This window comes from Arvicanthis niloticus, chromosome 2, assembly GCF_011762505.2.
Source record: "Arvicanthis niloticus isolate mArvNil1 chromosome 2, mArvNil1.pat.X, whole genome shotgun sequence".
In the NCBI taxonomy this organism is placed as follows: domain Eukaryota; kingdom Metazoa; phylum Chordata; class Mammalia; order Rodentia; family Muridae; genus Arvicanthis; species Arvicanthis niloticus.
Genome location: NC_047659.1, coordinates 36,760,381 through 36,778,394, shown reverse-complemented (window position 1 = coordinate 36,778,394; position 18,014 = coordinate 36,760,381). Strand labels below are relative to the sequence as shown.

The 18,014-nt window shown below is 43.5% G+C and overlaps 1 protein-coding gene across 2 annotated transcripts in view; it reads left to right on the top strand.

The window, feature by feature from the left end:
- Pla2r1 (phospholipase A2 receptor 1) overlaps window positions 1-18,014 on the top strand; it is a 122,638-nt gene that overhangs the window by 11,175 nt on the left and 93,449 nt on the right. For both annotated transcript variants that reach the window (XM_076928811.1, XM_034496575.3), the window contains exons 2-3: window positions 11,311-11,691; window positions 15,212-15,385. In XM_076928811.1, coding sequence (XP_076784926.1) covers window positions 11,311-11,691; window positions 15,212-15,385 — 555 coding nt within the window. The remainder of the gene's footprint in view (window positions 1-11,310; window positions 11,692-15,211; window positions 15,386-18,014) is intronic.

Sequence of the window (18,014 nt, the reverse complement as noted above, 5' to 3'; positions counted from 1 at the left end):
ACCACTGCTGCTACCCACTTGGGGTAGCAAGCACATTGCTTGGGCCCTGAGAGTGGACTGCCCACTGGCCAGCAAACTCACCTTGTATGTTAAGAAGACTGAGAGCTGATCACCTATGTCCAATCTAGATACTAAGTGTGTGACAAGTGTATTATGGGATTGGAAATGTGATCCTTATGGGCCTGTGGGAAGGAGAGCTGTTTCTCTGTGGCTAGTTGGGGACACATGTTTTCATTTTCGCACTGGAGTCTGCAAATCATGTACTATGAAGGACAATATACTAGTTACTTTTCTATTGTTGTGATATAATACTATGGCCAACGGCAAGTTAAGGAAAAATGACTTTATTTGGTTTTATGGTCTCAATGGTGAGAAAGACATGGCAGCCGGAGACCAGAGCAGGAAACCACGAGATCACATCTTCAACTTTAAACAAAGGAGAGAGAGAGCAACCTGGAAGTGGGACACAGCTACAACCCCTCAATACTGGTCCCCAGTAACATGTCTCCTCCAGAAAAGCCACTGCACCCTTCTCCCCCCAATAGTGTCACCAAGTGTTCTAATACCTGAGTCTGTGTGGGGAGACATTTTTTATTCAACCTTCATAGGTAGGGACTGCTACATTTTGAAATGTGTTCTCAACCTCCAATCATATGGTAAAACCCTAATCCCCCAGCACCTCAAAATGAGAACTTATTCAGGAAAAAAAAAAAAGTTTCTCCCTCCCCAAGGGAAACAAGTTAAAGAGAGTTGGTTAGTCTGACTCTAACCTTATAAAGTGGTGTTCTCATAGTTAAGGGAATTTGGGGTGAAATATGTATAAAAAATAGAGATAGGAAGAGAGTCAGGAAGGTGACCTAAAGCAAATGGGAGAGGCTCCTTCCTTCCCAGACTTAGAAAGGCCCAACCCCCCCCCCCCCAGCCTCACCCTTCAGCCTCCAGAAGCAGGAAAAATAAATAAATTTCTGTTGTTTAGGCCACTCAATTTGTGGGGACTAATAAAGATATAAACAAATAGGCCACCTTAAACATTGTGCTGTATTTGCTTTCTAAAACACCTACCTCAAGTTTGCATTGATTTTTAAACAGCCACGTTCCTAAAGCAGTTCGGGATAGACAGCTCAGTGTTTGCCTTTAGAGAGGCCACGTGGTATTTCCTACTGATGGCGGAGCTTTTTCTGTCTGCTTACTAAGTTCAGTCTGTGTCATTTCCCCCAGGGCTTTCACATGCAAGCATTTGGGTAAGGAGTTTAACATGTCCATCTTACCATGTCCTGCCTTCACTTGCTTTCTTGTGACTGAGCTGGTATAGTTTCAATACACACAGGGCCCATAAGAAAAGAACAGAATCAGAGTGAACAGTGAGTTTTTACCCCAGCGATGTCAGCTGTGTACTTTCCAGTTAAATGAAAGCAAAACGATGCAGGGATAGACTGAGAACGAAAAGGACAAAACATGTTCCTTGCTCGTTTAAATCTTCATAGTAAGATACAAAATTATGGCAAAGAGCCCGCCTGAGGGGTGGGGGTGGGGGTGAGAACGGGCCTGGATGGCTGAGATCTTCAGAAGCAGTCTAAATGGTTAATGCACCTGCAGGGGTTGGTAAGAGGCAATTTGAAGCCTCACACAAGTGTGCCAGTGGGGCTGATTAAGCCGGGTTTCATTTTTCCCCACTTGTGACAAAGGGTATTGTGTGCCTCTTAGAGAAGCAGTGATTTGGGGAGATTAGAGAAAAAAGGGAACAGGAACAAGTAAAAGATTTAGCAGGAGGGGACCCATGGGCCAGGGGAGGGGGTGATAATTCAGGGTCACAAGCAGCAGGAGGCTAAAGACACCTCAGAATCAAGGACATGCTAGGACAATAGAAAGAAAAGGAAGCAGGACAGGAGGAGTTTTGTGGCTTGGGGTTTTTGGTTTTATTTTTACTTATTTATTAATGTATGTATGTATGTGTGTGTATGTATGTATGTATGTATGTGTGTATGTGTGTATGTATGTGTGTATGTATGTATGTATGTATGTGTGTATGTGTGTATGTATGTATGTATGTATGTGTATATGTGTATGTATGTGTGTATGTATGTATGTGTGTGTGTATGTGTGTATGTATGTGTGTGTGTGTATGTATGTATGTATGTGCTTTGTACTTAAGTAACTTTTTAGTTCATTAATAAAAGACAATAGACAGGAACCTAAGGACTGTTAAAGGTACCCAAGTGGTTTGAGATAAAATGTACACTTTCAACAGAAAGTTGGACAGGAAGGTCTCCCTCCCTCTTCTTTTGTGTATCTGTTCTTTGGAGGACCAGGTAGAGGCCCTTGCTGTGAGCATGGGCAGTTTCTCACTTCTGGCTTACAGAATCCTAAGGAAGAGAGCCAGATTTTCTATCACCGAGGGGGCAGGGGTTGCATCAACACCTTACAACACCCCTTTGTGCTACAGAGTCAGAATCATGCAGCTGCATCTGAATTCCTGTGTGTACTAAACAGGGCTGAGGACAAATCTAAATCCAGGAAGCTGATAAAGGGATTACATCTCCAGAGAGAAGCTTCCCACCTTTAGACTAGTTACAGGGAGATGCAGTCCCCACTAACCCCTGCACTCTCCTGTATTCAAACAGGAATCAGGAATCTTGTCAGAGGGGCTGGAGAGACAGGTTAACTGCTAAGAAAATTTCATGAGCAAGCATGAGGGACTGAGTTCAAATCCCCACATGAAAAGAGTCCGGTGTGGTTGCATGTGCTTTTGTAACTCCAGCACCAGGGGAGTGGGGTGGACAGGAACATCAAAAGGATCACTGGGGTTTGCTGGCTTCCAGCCTAGCTCCAGGTCAGTGAGAGACTCTTTCTCAAAGGAATACACTTGAGAATGACAGAGTAGGACACCCAATTCCTTTGGCCTCCATGAGTACCTGCACACACAAGAGGGCATGTGCACATGTACACACGTGTACACACACACACACACACACACACACACACAGACTCAAAGAGAAGCTGCAGGCTCCCTTTGAGGCCAATGGGTGATATCTGAGTGGATGGACTAAAAAGCCTCCAACTTAGGGAACTGGGAAAGGAGACTGACATTGGGCACAGTTCACAAGCTGTGACTTTTTAATAGTTTGTCTTAAGCATTGCACTAGATACGAACTGTGCACTGGCACTTTCTTTGCAGGGCCCTTGACACTGAGCACCACAGAGGCCAACTTCCTCATGGTGTGACCAGTTGAATACTCCGTACATGCCAACAGTGCTACCAGAGCATAGGACTGCTTTAGAATTCTGCTTGGTTACTTGCTACAAGTCGTGTTTAGTAAAAGTACTAAAAGGTAGTTGAGAGACAGAGAATTAACAGTTCAAAACCCGCCTAGCCACTCTATATCTTCAGGAGGTTGCCTCTAAGGGAAGAGCTGTCTAAAGCAGGAGACACTAAAGACAGGTAGAGAAAACCAGGAGGGTTCCAATGGAAGGGCCTTCAAGCGACACTTCCTACAGGTGACTCCAGTTGGCAGTAGGGGGAATCACAGCTGTACTTTAACTCTTGTTACTGCACAGTGGTCTGGATTGGGTCCATTTTCTCTGGTGGTTAAAGAATTAAAAGCCAGGTATAATCTCTTGTGTGATAGGCAACAGCTGAGAAAAATCTCAAACAGCCGTCAGTTGGTGAGGAAAGACTTTTATCAGGAGTGAGGGGGCCCCTCGAAGCAAGCACACCAAGACCCTCCTCAAAGCAGAGAGTCCTCCTTGAAGGCTGGAGCTTATCTAAGTCTTTGAAGGATCTTCTGCCCTTAATTTAGGGTTGGTCAGTTTGAAAAAAGACACTGTTAGGTAAACATGTCCTCATTCGCTTTGAACTTGATGGGCCAGTCCATAACAGAGGCCCTCCTGGCTGGGGGCAAAGGCTTTTGTTTCATAGTGCCACGCTATGGAGAAGCTAGCTATCTTGAAGGTTGACCATCTTTATTACATAGTCCTGGTCCATCTCCCTATCTGGCTGCCTCTCAGGGAATCTGTCTAACTTCTAGCCTCTCACGCTGACCTCAAGGGAGTTAGGGAAAATGAGGTAGACATTTGAGTCCATGAAGCCAAAAACTTTGCTAGTGTAAGTACCTGTGGATGTAAACATTCTCATCTGAAGGGGTCTAAGAGATAGTTTACTCTGGAGCTATTTTGAGTGACCACGGCCCCAGGAACACAGATTTAGATAACTGCAAATTCCATCTTCCAATATGGAAATGGTTTCACGTTTTTGTTTTTTTTTTAATAGTTTTACAGGACAAAGAAAGTCACATATCAGGGAAGGTTTAAAATACATTGGTGGATATGCCAGAGAAATGAGGGATGCTATTCTATAGGCCCAAGACACATCCTCAGCTCTTGGATTGGTGAATGCTAGTGTTGGGCTAAATCACTGGCTTCTAAGAGGTTTTTACTTAATATCTGAGGTGTTAATTCAGATACAGAGTGGAGCAAGGAATGGCTGTTCCAGAAGGCTAAAACTAGCCCAAGATAAAATAATTAGCCTCTGAACTACAAAATTCTAAATCTCTGCACAATACTGAGATTCCATCCAGTCCATCAGTCTATGCAGAAACAGAGACTTACCCCCCAGGAGCTGTTTTGTTCACAGCCAGACACAGCTTCTTCTCAGGAATCTCTGTTCATTTGCACTTCCAGAATCCTCATGTAACATTCAGCATTTTGTTGCTGCAATGAAATAGCCAAGGCTGTGCAGTTAGAAAGCAACTTATCTCATTAAGTTCACAGCTCTAGAGGTTCACCAGTGTTGTGTTTTATAACAATAAAGAGAGAAGGAATATTTGGTGGATGTGTAGTCAGGTGGGGGTGGGGGGGAGGGTGTGTCTCTGCAGGCCCAAGCTGAGGTATCCCTTCCCCCTGAGGAACCAGCCACACAACAGTATGTATAGAATAGAGTTTATTCAGGGCACGGGAGGGGAGTTGAAAGGGTAGTAGAGAGAAAGGCAGAGAGAGAGTAGAGGAGTAAAGGCCAGCCATGAGCACATGAAAAGAGAGGGAATGGGAGAAGAGGACAAAGTGGGAGCAAAAAGACAAGAGAGAGAGAACGTGGGCAAGCATCCCCTTTTAGAGTGCCTCAGGCACACTTGACTGTTGCCAGGTAATTGTGGGGCGGAGCCTATACAAGATGCTAACAACCAGCGCAGCACCAGCATCTGCTCCGGTTGTAGTGAGATCACTAGGTCACTGCAGATGGCTTCATAATGGCAGAAGGAGAGACACTGGCAAGTCAGGAAATCACGTGAGCCCTTGGAAGACACACTCATCCCATATCCATGCCACAGCACCTGCCTTCCATTGATAACCCAATTCTGCCATTTCCTCCCCGCTAGTGGTACTCCCTGACTTGCATGTATGTCTTCAATCTCCAATTCTGGACCACAGTTATAATTGTGTCCTCAAAGACTGTTCCTCAAACCCATTCATGTACCGCCTTGCTCCTCTGAATCAGAGCCTCTGAGGCAGGAGCTTGATTATTGGTCTGGGCACACAGAAAGTACACAACAAATATTTTCATTGACGTCTATTTGACTCTAGATCATCTTTGAAGCCACAGCCCCATCTGTTTCTTGTTCCAAAAGCTTCCTCTCATATACTACACTTAATTTTAAATAAAATTCAAGATCCTCATAGGATGACCCCAAAGCACAAGGAAGTCATTCTAACTTCACATTCTCCTGCTGCTATGATGACTATGCTGTCATCATTCAAAGGTTGACTGACTTCATTGTCTCTGAGCTTTAGTGGCACTCTCTGTGTCCTGGGTATGCCATTTACAAGCTTCCTCAGTTGGCCACCAGTGTGTCTATTGACTCATGCCCCTGCTATTCTGACACTATCTGACAAGCAGAGGCAGCTCTCCTCTCAGGGACCAGTGTAACCTGTGGTTACAAATATTAGGCACCTGGTCAGTATTTCTTGGGGGAAAATATGTGGACTGTGATTCTCTGATATTCAAGATCAGAATGAAGCCCTTTACCCCTGGCTTCTACCATGTTGGACTTCTGTGAGGTAAAATATAAACCTGGCCTTGAGTTATAAGTCACTTACTCCTGAGGGCAGCAGCACTGTGACTTAGATAGCCTTCCGTCTGCAGGTTCCCAACACGACACCACAACATGTATGTTGTTGAAAATTTCAAGTTGCCCACTTGAGCAATCTATTAATCTATCAGTTCTTCTTTCTAAATGTTTTGACAGGATGTATGAAAATAAATTCACAGTAGTGTACAGTCCTCAGTAAACTTTGAACTCGTGTCCTAAGAGAAAATTGGGTTTTTTTGGGGGGTGGGGGGAAGTAATGAATGGATGATTCAATTAAATAGTTTCTCCAGGCCTGTCTGGGCAAAGCTTGTCTCCCTACTGAACTCGAGTTCTACTCAGTGCTGTTCAGTTTATCCTCCCTGGGAGACGGGCAAGCACATGTCCACACATGCTCCCTACATGGGAGGCCATCTACTTCCTACCAATGGCAGTTGAAGGCTGAGTTAAGTGTCTTTTTACATGATCGGTTTTCTTGATCCTGGTTTTATTTTAATTACTTATTTTTTCACAGACTCATTTGGAGTGTAACTGCAATAATGTTTCTTCAGCACCGACAGGACTTCCTTCCTTCATTACATTAACTAAGGAAATTCTCACGCTTCCAGAATTCACAGGGACAGATAGTTAGATTAACAATTCCTTGGCCTCCAGGCCTGTCCCTCCCACACGGCTGGAACCAAAGAGTGCTTGCTGAATGAATGAGTCTGTGAATGTTCCAGCTGCAGTCATGAGAGCAGTACCTTAGTTTACTGAGTTTCTCACTTCTCAGAAACTCAGAAGCAGAGAGAGGGGACTAGTTGGCCTGTGTTTTAAAAGGATGTAAATTAGCTTATAAATTTCTTCAAGTAATCCATACCTCTTCCACACCCAAATTTGTAATTAGGAAGGAAAGAACATAACACTCGCCTGCAAAGAGATTTAGTAATTCTGGCAGTACTTCATTAATCACTTAATCACTGTTCAAGCAGAACTGATATCCTTGACATATATAATCAATCTTGATTCCTCCCACACTCGGTTTCCATCCTTTTTTAAACCCAGCAACTGCACGCACCAAGGATTAGTGCCATCTTTCCACATTACGGTGTTGTTAGGGGCAACTATTATGTGTGTACAGTAGCAACCAGAACAGCGATGCTTACAGTCGGTCTCTTTGTGGTCCACTGGAAGACTGTTTTGTTGTTAGTGAATTTGAGGAGATTGATGATGCTGCAGGCCAGGTAGCTCCCTGCCGTGATCCCCATGCTTTAGGCTAGGGCAGGAGGGAGTTCAGCACTAGCCTGTGGGACAGCAAGATTCTGCTTCTAATAAGTAGAGGGCTAGTTGGGCAGTCACAGAGACATGAAATATTAGGATCAGATTCTGATGTGACTTAATGGGAAACTGGCTTGGGTCCTTTGTTAGCTTGGCTTATTGAGAGGCAGCAAGTCTGTTCAGGTAGGTCAGCCAGATCTACTTTAAGATATGCACAGATTCGCTTTCCTGAAACTACATGCCATGGAGCTGTCATGGCTCCCAGAACTCAGCAGTGTGGCACACGCTAATCTAGTAGTATTTTTATACTTTGGAAAGGATTTTGGTTATTACCTATTATTTTGGTGATTCCACCATCCCTAATTCTACAACTCTTTCCCCTTAAATGTGTATTGACCTGTGTCTTAGTTAGGGTTTTACTTCTGTGAACAGACACCATCATCAAGGCAACTATTAGAAAGACAACATTTAATTGGGGTTGGCTTGCAGGTTCAAAGGTTCAGTTCATTTTCATCAAGGTGGGAGCATGGCAGCGTCCAGGTAGGCATGGTGCAGGAGGAGCTGAGAGTTCTACATCTTCATCTGAAGGCACTAGAAAAGACTGACTTCCAGGCAGCTAAAATGAGGGTATTGAAGTCCATGCCCAGAGTGATACAGGTACCCCAACAAGGCCACACCTCCTCCAACAAGGCCACACCTACTCCAACAAGGCCACACCTACTCCAACAAGGCCACACCTACTCCAACAAGGCCACACCTACTCCAACAAGGCCACACCTACTCCAACTGAATAGTGCCACTCCCTGAGCCCAACATACACAAACCATCACAATCTGGAAATATAAAACATTATTTTTTCACCTCAAATCCTGGTGATGTGCAATTTCTCTGTCCTCTTATTCATTCTGCCACCAATATACTGCTTGCTCATGTCATACATTTTTTTTTTTTTTAGTTTTAGTTTTTTTTCCCAGGTCTTGATTTTTATTACTTAAAAAAGTTGCATATTTATTTTGCTTTCTGACTCTGTGCTTGTGCCTTCAACACTTTGACAACGATTTTCTGCTCCTCAGTAAGGAATACACTCGGCGCACAGGGAACAACCATAGGCCCTGCTGACGGGCTTCTTTGTCTTAAACAATCTTATATGGACTTTGGGTCTCACAGCACGAACCCCTTGCAGTCTGCCTGGGCACATGCCACAGCTAGGTGCTTTCCCAACCTTCTTAGTGTAAGGTAAACAATCCTGTTGCCAGGGGTTCGAGACAGCTGGTTTTGTTAGAGGCTATACTGTAGGAAAGCCTATGACGGTATGTCAAACGCTGGACCATCCTGAGTGCCTCTAAGCACCGGCCCTGAGCTAGGTTGTGTTGTTGTTGTTGTTGTTAAGTTTCAGTATATACTTTACAGGCAGGAAGTGTGGAAGAACAAAACATAAAGAGTCTTAATAATAATTGTTTATGTGATTGAAAATATGAGACACGCATTTTTTAAAATCTGGTGCTTTGAAGAGTATGTGTCCTCTGTAGTCTCTCAGTATCCCTTTGCCCTCACTGGGTGTGATTAAAGCAAAAGTCAAAGTAAACATTTTACTATTGACAATGTTTTTAAAAAGAAAATAAGGCTTCAGCAGATGTTCAGAGTAGAACTCCACTGCCAGACCTATGGGTGTACAGTGGCCTCTGACACTCTGAATCGAGATGTCTGAGAAGTACTACAAAGTCATGCTTCCCAGGGTCTTCTTACTTGCTGTGGGAGTTTTGCATGGTTTATTTAAGAGACTGTCTTTCCCATCCTTCTGAAATTCATAGTGTACAGAGTTCCAGTTAAATAGGGAAAGTGAGAGACTGTCAGAGATCAAGTCATCAATCCAGAGATAAACAGCCAGTCTGTGGTGGGTCCACCTGTGTCCAGAGTTCTTACCCAGTGACTCTCTGTTTTCATCCCAGATGCATAAATTGAGGCCCAGTCAGTAGCAACCAGAGCTGGATACATTTGAATATGTACATCAGATAGAAGCTGAGCTACAGGATGATAGCAGTAGAATAATTATCCTTTATTGAAAAATTAATGGGACTGTGAGCTAGCTAGAAAGCAATTAGCAGATTACAGCAGAAATTAAGACTAGCATTCTGCCCAGGCATGAAAAGGTGAAAGGAAGGGTGGGAGGGGAGGTTGATGATTGAAATCCATATCACACTGATGAGGGGTGGATTTGATTTTGAATGGCTGTTACTAATAGCCACCCTGAGATGGCTTCCATTAGAAAAACAAATTTCCTGATCTAAATGAAATCTCCCCTAGAACCGTTCATTCTCCACCCACGCCATCGGCACTCCCTTCTCTTCTGCTCCGGTATATGTTAATCAAAGCATTTTCTGACCCCTAACAACTCCTCAAGCAAATGGTTATAAGAAAGGTTATCAGTTTTTAAATGAGGAATGGCTTTCACTGATACGTTGACAATGTTTTTTTTTAATATTGTTTATTTAATGTATATGAGTACACTGTGGCTCTCTTCAGACACACCAGAAGAGGGTATCAGATCCCATTACAGATGGTTGTGAGCCACCATGTCGTTGCTGGGAATTGAACTCAGGAAGAGCTGTCAGTGCTCTTAACCACTGAGCTATCTCTCCAGCCCATTGACAATGTTTTGGTTTTTTGTTTTTGTTTTTTGTTTGTTTGTTTTTTAACAGAGTTTTAAGTGACTTGGGTTGTTATAAGTCAGCTCCCAGTTAGTCTGATCAGTTTTGGAGGAAACCAAAAGAATTTTCCCCCAAGTGAGACACTAACCCATCAGCCCCATGTATTAGGAGGCTTGTTTGCACTGTTCCAAACCACTCTATGGATCTACCTGTCTCTGAAGTGCCTTTGCCATGACTCTTGCTGTCCTAAACCCAGTCATTTAAGGGAAACTAATAAGGTCCCCTCAGAGTTTTAAAGAATAAATGGGAAGTAGAATGGAATATGGGAGTTTGACTAAGGGGAGGACAAACGAACTTGTGGATGTGACAGGTGTCCTGAGATAAGGTCATCCTAAAGTCCAGCTGCCATGAGCTTTAGGACATGCTGACATGTCTGATCAGTGCCAGGCACTTACTGAATTTAGACCAGAGAACTAAGATAGCATTATTGTCTTTAGAACACCTGTGACAAAATGTGTGCATCGTTATGAAGTAGATGATTACTCAGCCACCAGGCAAGGGTTCTCTGGCTGGATCCTCCCAGCTTTTTCACAGGAGACTGATCCAAAGTAGAGAGACTCAAGGGAACAACCCATAATGTCCTGTGTCATTTTCTACTTCTGTCTCTGTGCTCCATGCATCATTTGTATCTAGGTATCAGGCATGCTCTTGATGCCACTGGCGGCATGCTTGCTAGGGTGCTCCTGATAAGAACATCAGTGGGTCCGCATTCACTCCCGATGAATCTAGACTGAAAGCAGTCTGCAGAAGCGATAAGTTCTCACCAGCACCAAATCCTATCTCAAAGAGCTGCAGAGAGGCACTTCTGTTGAAATCATTACCTCGTGGTTCTCTGCAGGGACATGAGGCTAGAGATGTTCACCTCAATGGCTCTTGAGTAAACTGTCATGTTCCAAACACTAAGGAATTTGTCTGAAAAAATAATAAATTATGGCCACACCCTGGACACCCAATGTCCCTCTTGTGTGTCACTGCTCTCTGTTTAAGTGTTATAAGAAGTCTGACTGTCAGGAAACCCTGGTCTTCCATGCCCAGGAGCCTCTCTGATCAGTGATCTCCCATTATTGCCAATAAGGACTCCTTTCTTCTGCTTGCTGGGAAACTATTTTATGCAAATGAAGACTTTCTGGTAGACTCTTATCCCTCAACTACAAAATGACTGGCAGCTGTGACTTATCACGGCTTAGATACACACACTGGGATCATCACAGCCCTAGCTAATTATATATGAAAATTGCATACCACGTCTTTCATTTATTCTGTTACAGATAAAGGAATTTTCATTATCCAGAGTGAGAGCCTAAAGACATGCATTCAGGCAGGTAAATCTGTACTGACCCTGGAGAACTGCAAGCGGCCAAATGAGTACATGCTGTGGAAATGGGTTTCTGACAACCACCTCTTTAATGTGGGAGCCAGTGGCTGCCTAGGCCTGAACATATCTGATATGGAGCAACCGTTAAGGCTCTACGAATGTGATTCCACCCTCATTTCCTTGAGATGGCACTGTGACAGGAAGATGATCGTGGGCCCACTCCAGTACAAGGTCCAGGTGAAGCATGGTAACACAGTGGTGGCAAGCAAACAGCTCCATAAGTGGATCTCCTACATGTCCAGTGGTGGAGACATTTGTGAGCATCTTCACAGAGGTAAATGCAGTTGTCAATGTATAGAATATGTAGTGTTTCATAAATAACTATATATTTATCTATAGGTAAATATATATGTGTGCATACATATGTGCATACATATATGTGAAGTATGACCTTATGTAAAAGAAACACGTGGGGCATGTCATGTTGAGACTTCTGGAAAATTTTAGTAGCTTCCTTGCTTATAGTAAAAGTAGTATTGAAATCTCGGAATGGATGCGCTAAAGAGATGACAATCTCAGAATTTAAAGATATCAAAGGAAAATACTTAACTAGCCTTGGGAATCAATACAAAGAAAAACCAACAAGAGAGGGGGGGGGGAACAAAAGCACACACCTTAAAAAGGAAAACGTAAGCACTGACAGGTATAAAGCACCCACACTTGGCACCGCTTCTCTGATTGTAGCCCCACCCTGGGGGCGTGTCTCTGGGGCATTCAGATGCCTTCTAAGCCTGGCTGTCATCCATATGACAGTCATGCTACAAGGTGCTGGAAGATAAATGAGACACTATTGTCAAGGGTTATTTGTTGCGCACCAAGCATGGATTGTGGGGAGGCATGATTTATAGGGGGACTTTCATTTTCTACAGTTCTGTTACTTTTTGGCATTTTTTTTTAATGGAAAAAGAATGGAAGATACAGAAATAAAGCTACATGGTAAAATGCTGACTCCCATGTTCTGTCCCTCCACAGATTTAGTCACTTGTACACTCATCCATCCTTCTGGCACCTTTTTTTTTTTTTTTTTTTTTTTTTTTCTTGAGCACTGACTATAGATCAGACACAGTGTGAGGCACTTGTACGGAGGCCAAGACAGACATGGTCCTTCTCCTCAGAGTTAGAAGTGTAGCAAGAAAGTCCTAAGTCCTAAGTCCTAAGGCAGGACCTTCTGTTGCTGATGTGAGTGAAGAGTCAGGCCCAAGACTAAGACATTTTTTCTGGGCTTGCATACTGCAATAAAGCAAGAGCTTTATCAGCGTGCTGACAACCACATGATTCTCAGGAAGAGCTTGATGCTTGCTTTCTGTTAGCATTTGAGCATTTTAACCTCTGCCCATACTGACAACACCCATGCTGTTGAGTGAAAAACAGGATACTGAAAGAGATAAAAATAAAATTCTGAAATATCTCGAATTCCTATAAAACTTGGCAATGTGCTTCAAACTCAGTCAGGCCCTTGTCAGTTGTGAGACAGTGTAGAAATCTCCATTGCTGACCCTCTTGTATAGATGAAGACCTGATGACTTCATTGACTATGGTTTAGATAGATGCCCTTCCCCCGACACCATCCTAGAACTCTCCAGCTGAATCCCAAGTGGCTTTAATTGCCACTATGGCCAAGGATGATGGATTTTTGCAGTACTCAAAGTCAACTCAAAGTTCTGCTCTGCATGGCCGTTTTGGTAAAAACAGGAACTAGAAACTGGTCAGGTGGGTTGAGGCTATGGTATCTGACTGATGAAGACTACGAGGAGATGCCTGAACACCTTGTGGTTGGGCAACTGGACTGACCAGTTCACCTTCCTCCTCTTACCTCAGCTCAGTTTCTTCCACAAGTCCTTCAAAAGGCCCAGACTGGCAACAGGATGGTACCTGATTTCCCAGGAGCCTTCCTGCTTTACAGCCCTGCCCACCACCACCACCACCTCTTAAGCCCTCACCTGTGAATCTAAAATCGGTTTCTAAAACTCTCTCTCTGTGATCCATGAATTTCATTCTTTGAATTCGGAAGACAAGCACTGTCTGAGAGAGCACTGGGTGAAAGCAGCTTTGCTGGCCATGTCCAAGATGCTAGCAACCCTAAAAGGACATTCCTGTTACCAAGGAAACCACAATATTGCTGTGGATAGAAGCTGACTCATTGGTTAGTCCACTTTGCTCTCTCCATTCTGACTGTCACAGTGTACCCAGTGATTTTTTTTTTTTTTTCTGTTTAAGAATGGAAGTCTGGTTTTGTCACTTTCTCATTTGAAACCTACCAGTGACTTCCCACCACCCTCAGAATAAAGATGGAAGTATGTAACAGCAATCTGAGAAACTGCTTCCGGGAGTCCACTCCCTGGAGTCTCCATTATTCCACAAACACTCCTTTCTTCAGCTCTTAAGACTTTATGTTCCTTCTGCAGGGACAATCACTTTCCCTCAAGCATCCTCAGTTACCCAATGTACTCACAAAGGTTTTACAACCATCTGATGCGGCGGGGGCACTACATTATACACATGATCTTCTAGTTCTATTTTATTCCTTCACGAGATTTATTATTACTCAAAACTCCATGTTTCTGTATTTGTTAGCACTTATTATTTATCCACCAAACCAGTTTGTTAGCAAAAAGCAATTTTTACAGTTCACTACCATATTCCCAGTGCAGGACATATTCAATGATCAATAAGTACTCATTTATTAACTTTAAAGGATTTATTTATCTTTATTTTATGTATGAATGCTTTACCTGCATGTATGTATGTTTACCACATGCATCCCTGGTGCCCACAGAGACCAGAAGAGGGCACTGTAGCCCCCAGAACTGGAGTTATGATGGTTTTAGCTCACCATGTAGGTGCTGGGAATCAAACCCAGATGCTCTGTAAGAAAAACAATTGCTAGAAAACATTAAGCCATTTTGCCAGGCCTCCTAAATATCTATTGGCTGTTGTGATAATTCTTTACCTGGGGAGACATAAACATCTACCCCCTACATAAGATCCCAATGACAAACCAACAGTCTTGGGAGACTACCAAAGTTAACTCTGAGGAAGCAATGCTTTGTTAGGCTTACTTATGCAACATGGGTGAGGGGGTATGACCTGGAGACCTGGTGGGCCAAAATCAGCCATACTGGAAGGTCTGTGCCTAACATGAAGGACAGTCCTACAAGGCTGCATAAATGAATTCCTTTCCTTTGGCCTTCCCCAGCCTATATATTCAAATGCCTCTGTGAGTCTCTCAGACCAGTTATACAAATTTGTATGCAAATGATGTGTGTTGGGAGGGGGGGGAGGGCAGCATGGCTAGATACTCAGGTGAGAGTCTTATGACCTTCCCCAACCCTTCCTTCTACCTGGGAACATCAACAGTTCATAGGCCCAAAGAGGACACTTCTGATGTGGTGAAGAAGACAGCTGTTTTGCTTACAGGACTGGGATCTACAATTTCAACCAAATGCAGGGATAGATGGCTATGAAACTGTTGAAGTCAGACAGTGAGGGCTGGCAAATACTTTAACAGAAAAACTTCATTGTGTTTTCCTTTTTATTTCATTCACAAATTTGCATGCTGCTGTGAGCAATAGCCATAGTAAACAGAAAGCTAGATAAACATAGGGGCAAACCATTTGCCACTGCTTCTGAAGGCCTGGCCTATCTGCACACACTACCTGGTGAGGCCCTAGGGGCTCGCAGAGCTTTTAACAAGTGTCTGCCTGGGGGGAGGCTTACTACCAGTAAAAATGCACTAACACTTTCCCCAGAAGAAACTGACACTGTATGTGACTGTAATTCCTTTTCTCTCCTAGATGTATACTCGTTAAAAGGGAATGCCCATGGGAGGCCTTGCATGTTTCCTTTCCAATTCAAAAATCAGTGGCACCATGAATGTATCCGAGAAGGACACAAAGATCAGCTGCTGTGGTGTGCCACCACAAGCCGCTACAACGAAGACGAGAAATGGGGACTCTGCCCAGATCCTAGTAAGAATAAATACGTCTCCATATGTCATGAATGAATCAAGGATGATTGGAAACTTACCTGTAGTGAAGGAAAAACACCAGGGCTGACAGGTTGATGTCTGAGTGAGCCTTCTGACCCCACCACTCTAGATTTTGATTTGAGGTTTGTTTTTGACTTGAAGAGGCAATTCTAATTCACAATCCTTTCCCCTCTACATTCAAAAGATGCCAACTAGCTCCTCTTCATTCCGTACATAAAAATGAAATTGTAATAGTCCGTGAACTTGCCAATGCCAGCTTCCCAGCAGGGTACTTTCAAACAACAAGAATGCAGACAAAAGCCATCCATCCTTCCAATCCAGCACCTCCTATGAGCCGCCATAATGTTTCTACATCCAGATGGCTTGTCTGGCCCACAGTCAAGTCCAGATATCAGCTGCCCCTTGGTCACCACAGTTACCCTCTTTACTCACCAACCACGAGGTCTCATCTTCAATTCTGACTTTTCCAACTCTTCCGTGTAGTCTTAAAACAGTTTCTCAAATTCTTAACCTATTTTTCAAGGTCCAGTGACATATATATATATATATATATATATATATGTGTGTGTGTGTGTGTGTGTGTGTGTATGTATGTATGTATATATTTAAAATATCACACACAATATAACAGCTACTTGTATGTTTTTTTAGGTAGTTCTTGATTACTTTTCTTTTTACTAAAAGATTTCCTGTCGTTTCTAAGTTTTGAGAGGTACTTATAGCTTCTGCTTTCTGTATTCTGCTTCTCTTACCTTGGCTCCTGAAAACCAGAGAATATGTCACCTCCTCTTCCTCCATGCCTGCCTCGCTTCCATGCATACAATAAGATACAACGATTAATAATTTTTTAAGTGTAAATTAAATAGCTAAGTCCCAATAGTGTGATTAAAAGTTGTCTGCAGAGTTATTTTCCAGTGTAAGAACCATAGGGTTCGGTAAATAGGAAAAAGTGGCGGTTTTTAATTTAGACAAACCAAGATAAGTCTAACTTCTTCTCAGCAGTGAATCTCTAGAAAGTGCCTCTGACAAAATAAATACCATAGCATTGCCTATTAGGATTATTGTGTTCAATCCGACAGTATATCGAAGACACCAAGAGCAGCGGGCGCTCAGTAAGCACACATGGGGACAGGCTATCACTATTCAGCACATGTTTTGTTTTGGCAGTGCTGGGTACTGAACCTGAAGGGTTTGTCAGGCCAAGGCAAGCACTCTGCCACTGAGCTCCATCCCTGTCCTTGCAGCATAGATTCCTTTACTTATGAATGCACGATTTAACCTCATCATGGCTGGTCCTACCACTAGACTAGGCATAGACAGTGGTGAGTGTTAAGAGTTTTAAAGCTTTGAATGTTCCCCTCAAAGATGGACAGTCTTGCTCTGTGCCAGAAAGTGCAGAAAATATTGGAGGTGATACACTAGAATTACCTGGGAGATGAGGCCCTGTGGTCCAGGATGTAGGACCCAGGCATCTGCATTTTTGACAAGTGCTAAGGTGAACCTGGAACATGTAATTCTTCACCAGGGAATCCCCTATGCAAGTTATTTCAGGCTTATTCTATCTACACACCAGGATGATGTGAAGAGTTTTTTTTTTTTTTTTTTTTTTTTTTTTTTTTTTTTTTTTTTTTTGGTTTTTCGAGACAGGGTTTCTCTGTGTAGCCCTGGCTGTCCTGGAACTCACTCTGTAGACCAGGCTGGCCTCGAACTCAGAAATCCGTCTGCCTCTGCCTCCCAAGTGCTGGGATTAAAGGCGTGCGCCACCACTGCCCGGAGATGTGAAGAGTTTTAAGGGCCATAAATTAGTTTAATTCTTATGGCATGTCCACAAGAACATAAACAAAGCAATTAGGGGCCAAAGGGTTTATTTGGCCCCTAGTCCCAAACACATCTACAATAAAGAGAAGTCAAGGCGGGAACCTGGAGGCAGAACTGAAGCAGAGGCCAGGGAGGAACACTGCTTACTGGTTTGCTTCTCATGGCTTGCTCAGTTTGCTTTTTTATACAACCTAGGAGCCCCTGCCGGGGTGCCCACACACATTAATCAAGAAACTGCTCCACAGACTTGTCTACAGGCCATACTAATGGAGGCATTTTTCTCAATTGCGGTTCCCTCTTCCCAGATGACCAAAGCTTGTGTCAAGTTGACAAACTGACCAGCACAATTTTCTTAAATTCTGTCACCCAACCCCCACCTCCCACCCCTGCCATTTGCAGCCAACTTCAGTTTCCCCCTTGGAGCTTGGTTTTCTTGAGCTTAGGGCTTTTTTTATTCCCCCAGGCTATTTGTTCAGCTGAGGGGGGGATGGGAGGTCGGGCAGTGCCAGGAGGTGATGGGGAGGAGCACTTCCTCAGCCCACTGGCTTCCTGCTCCTTGACCTCCCCACAGCAGCAGAGAACATGTTGATATGGTGTACATTAGAACCGTCTTTCTCCTTTCTCCCTTCCGTATTGCTTTCGGTTTCTGGTGGCCAACATAACTCAAAATGACGGGTCAAGGAATGCAATCCAAGTTGGCTGAGAGCCCTTTCCATGAGTCAACAAGTAGACAGGACACAGAGAGAAAGGAAACAAAGATTCACACTCCTGTGTCTCATCTAAATTTACAA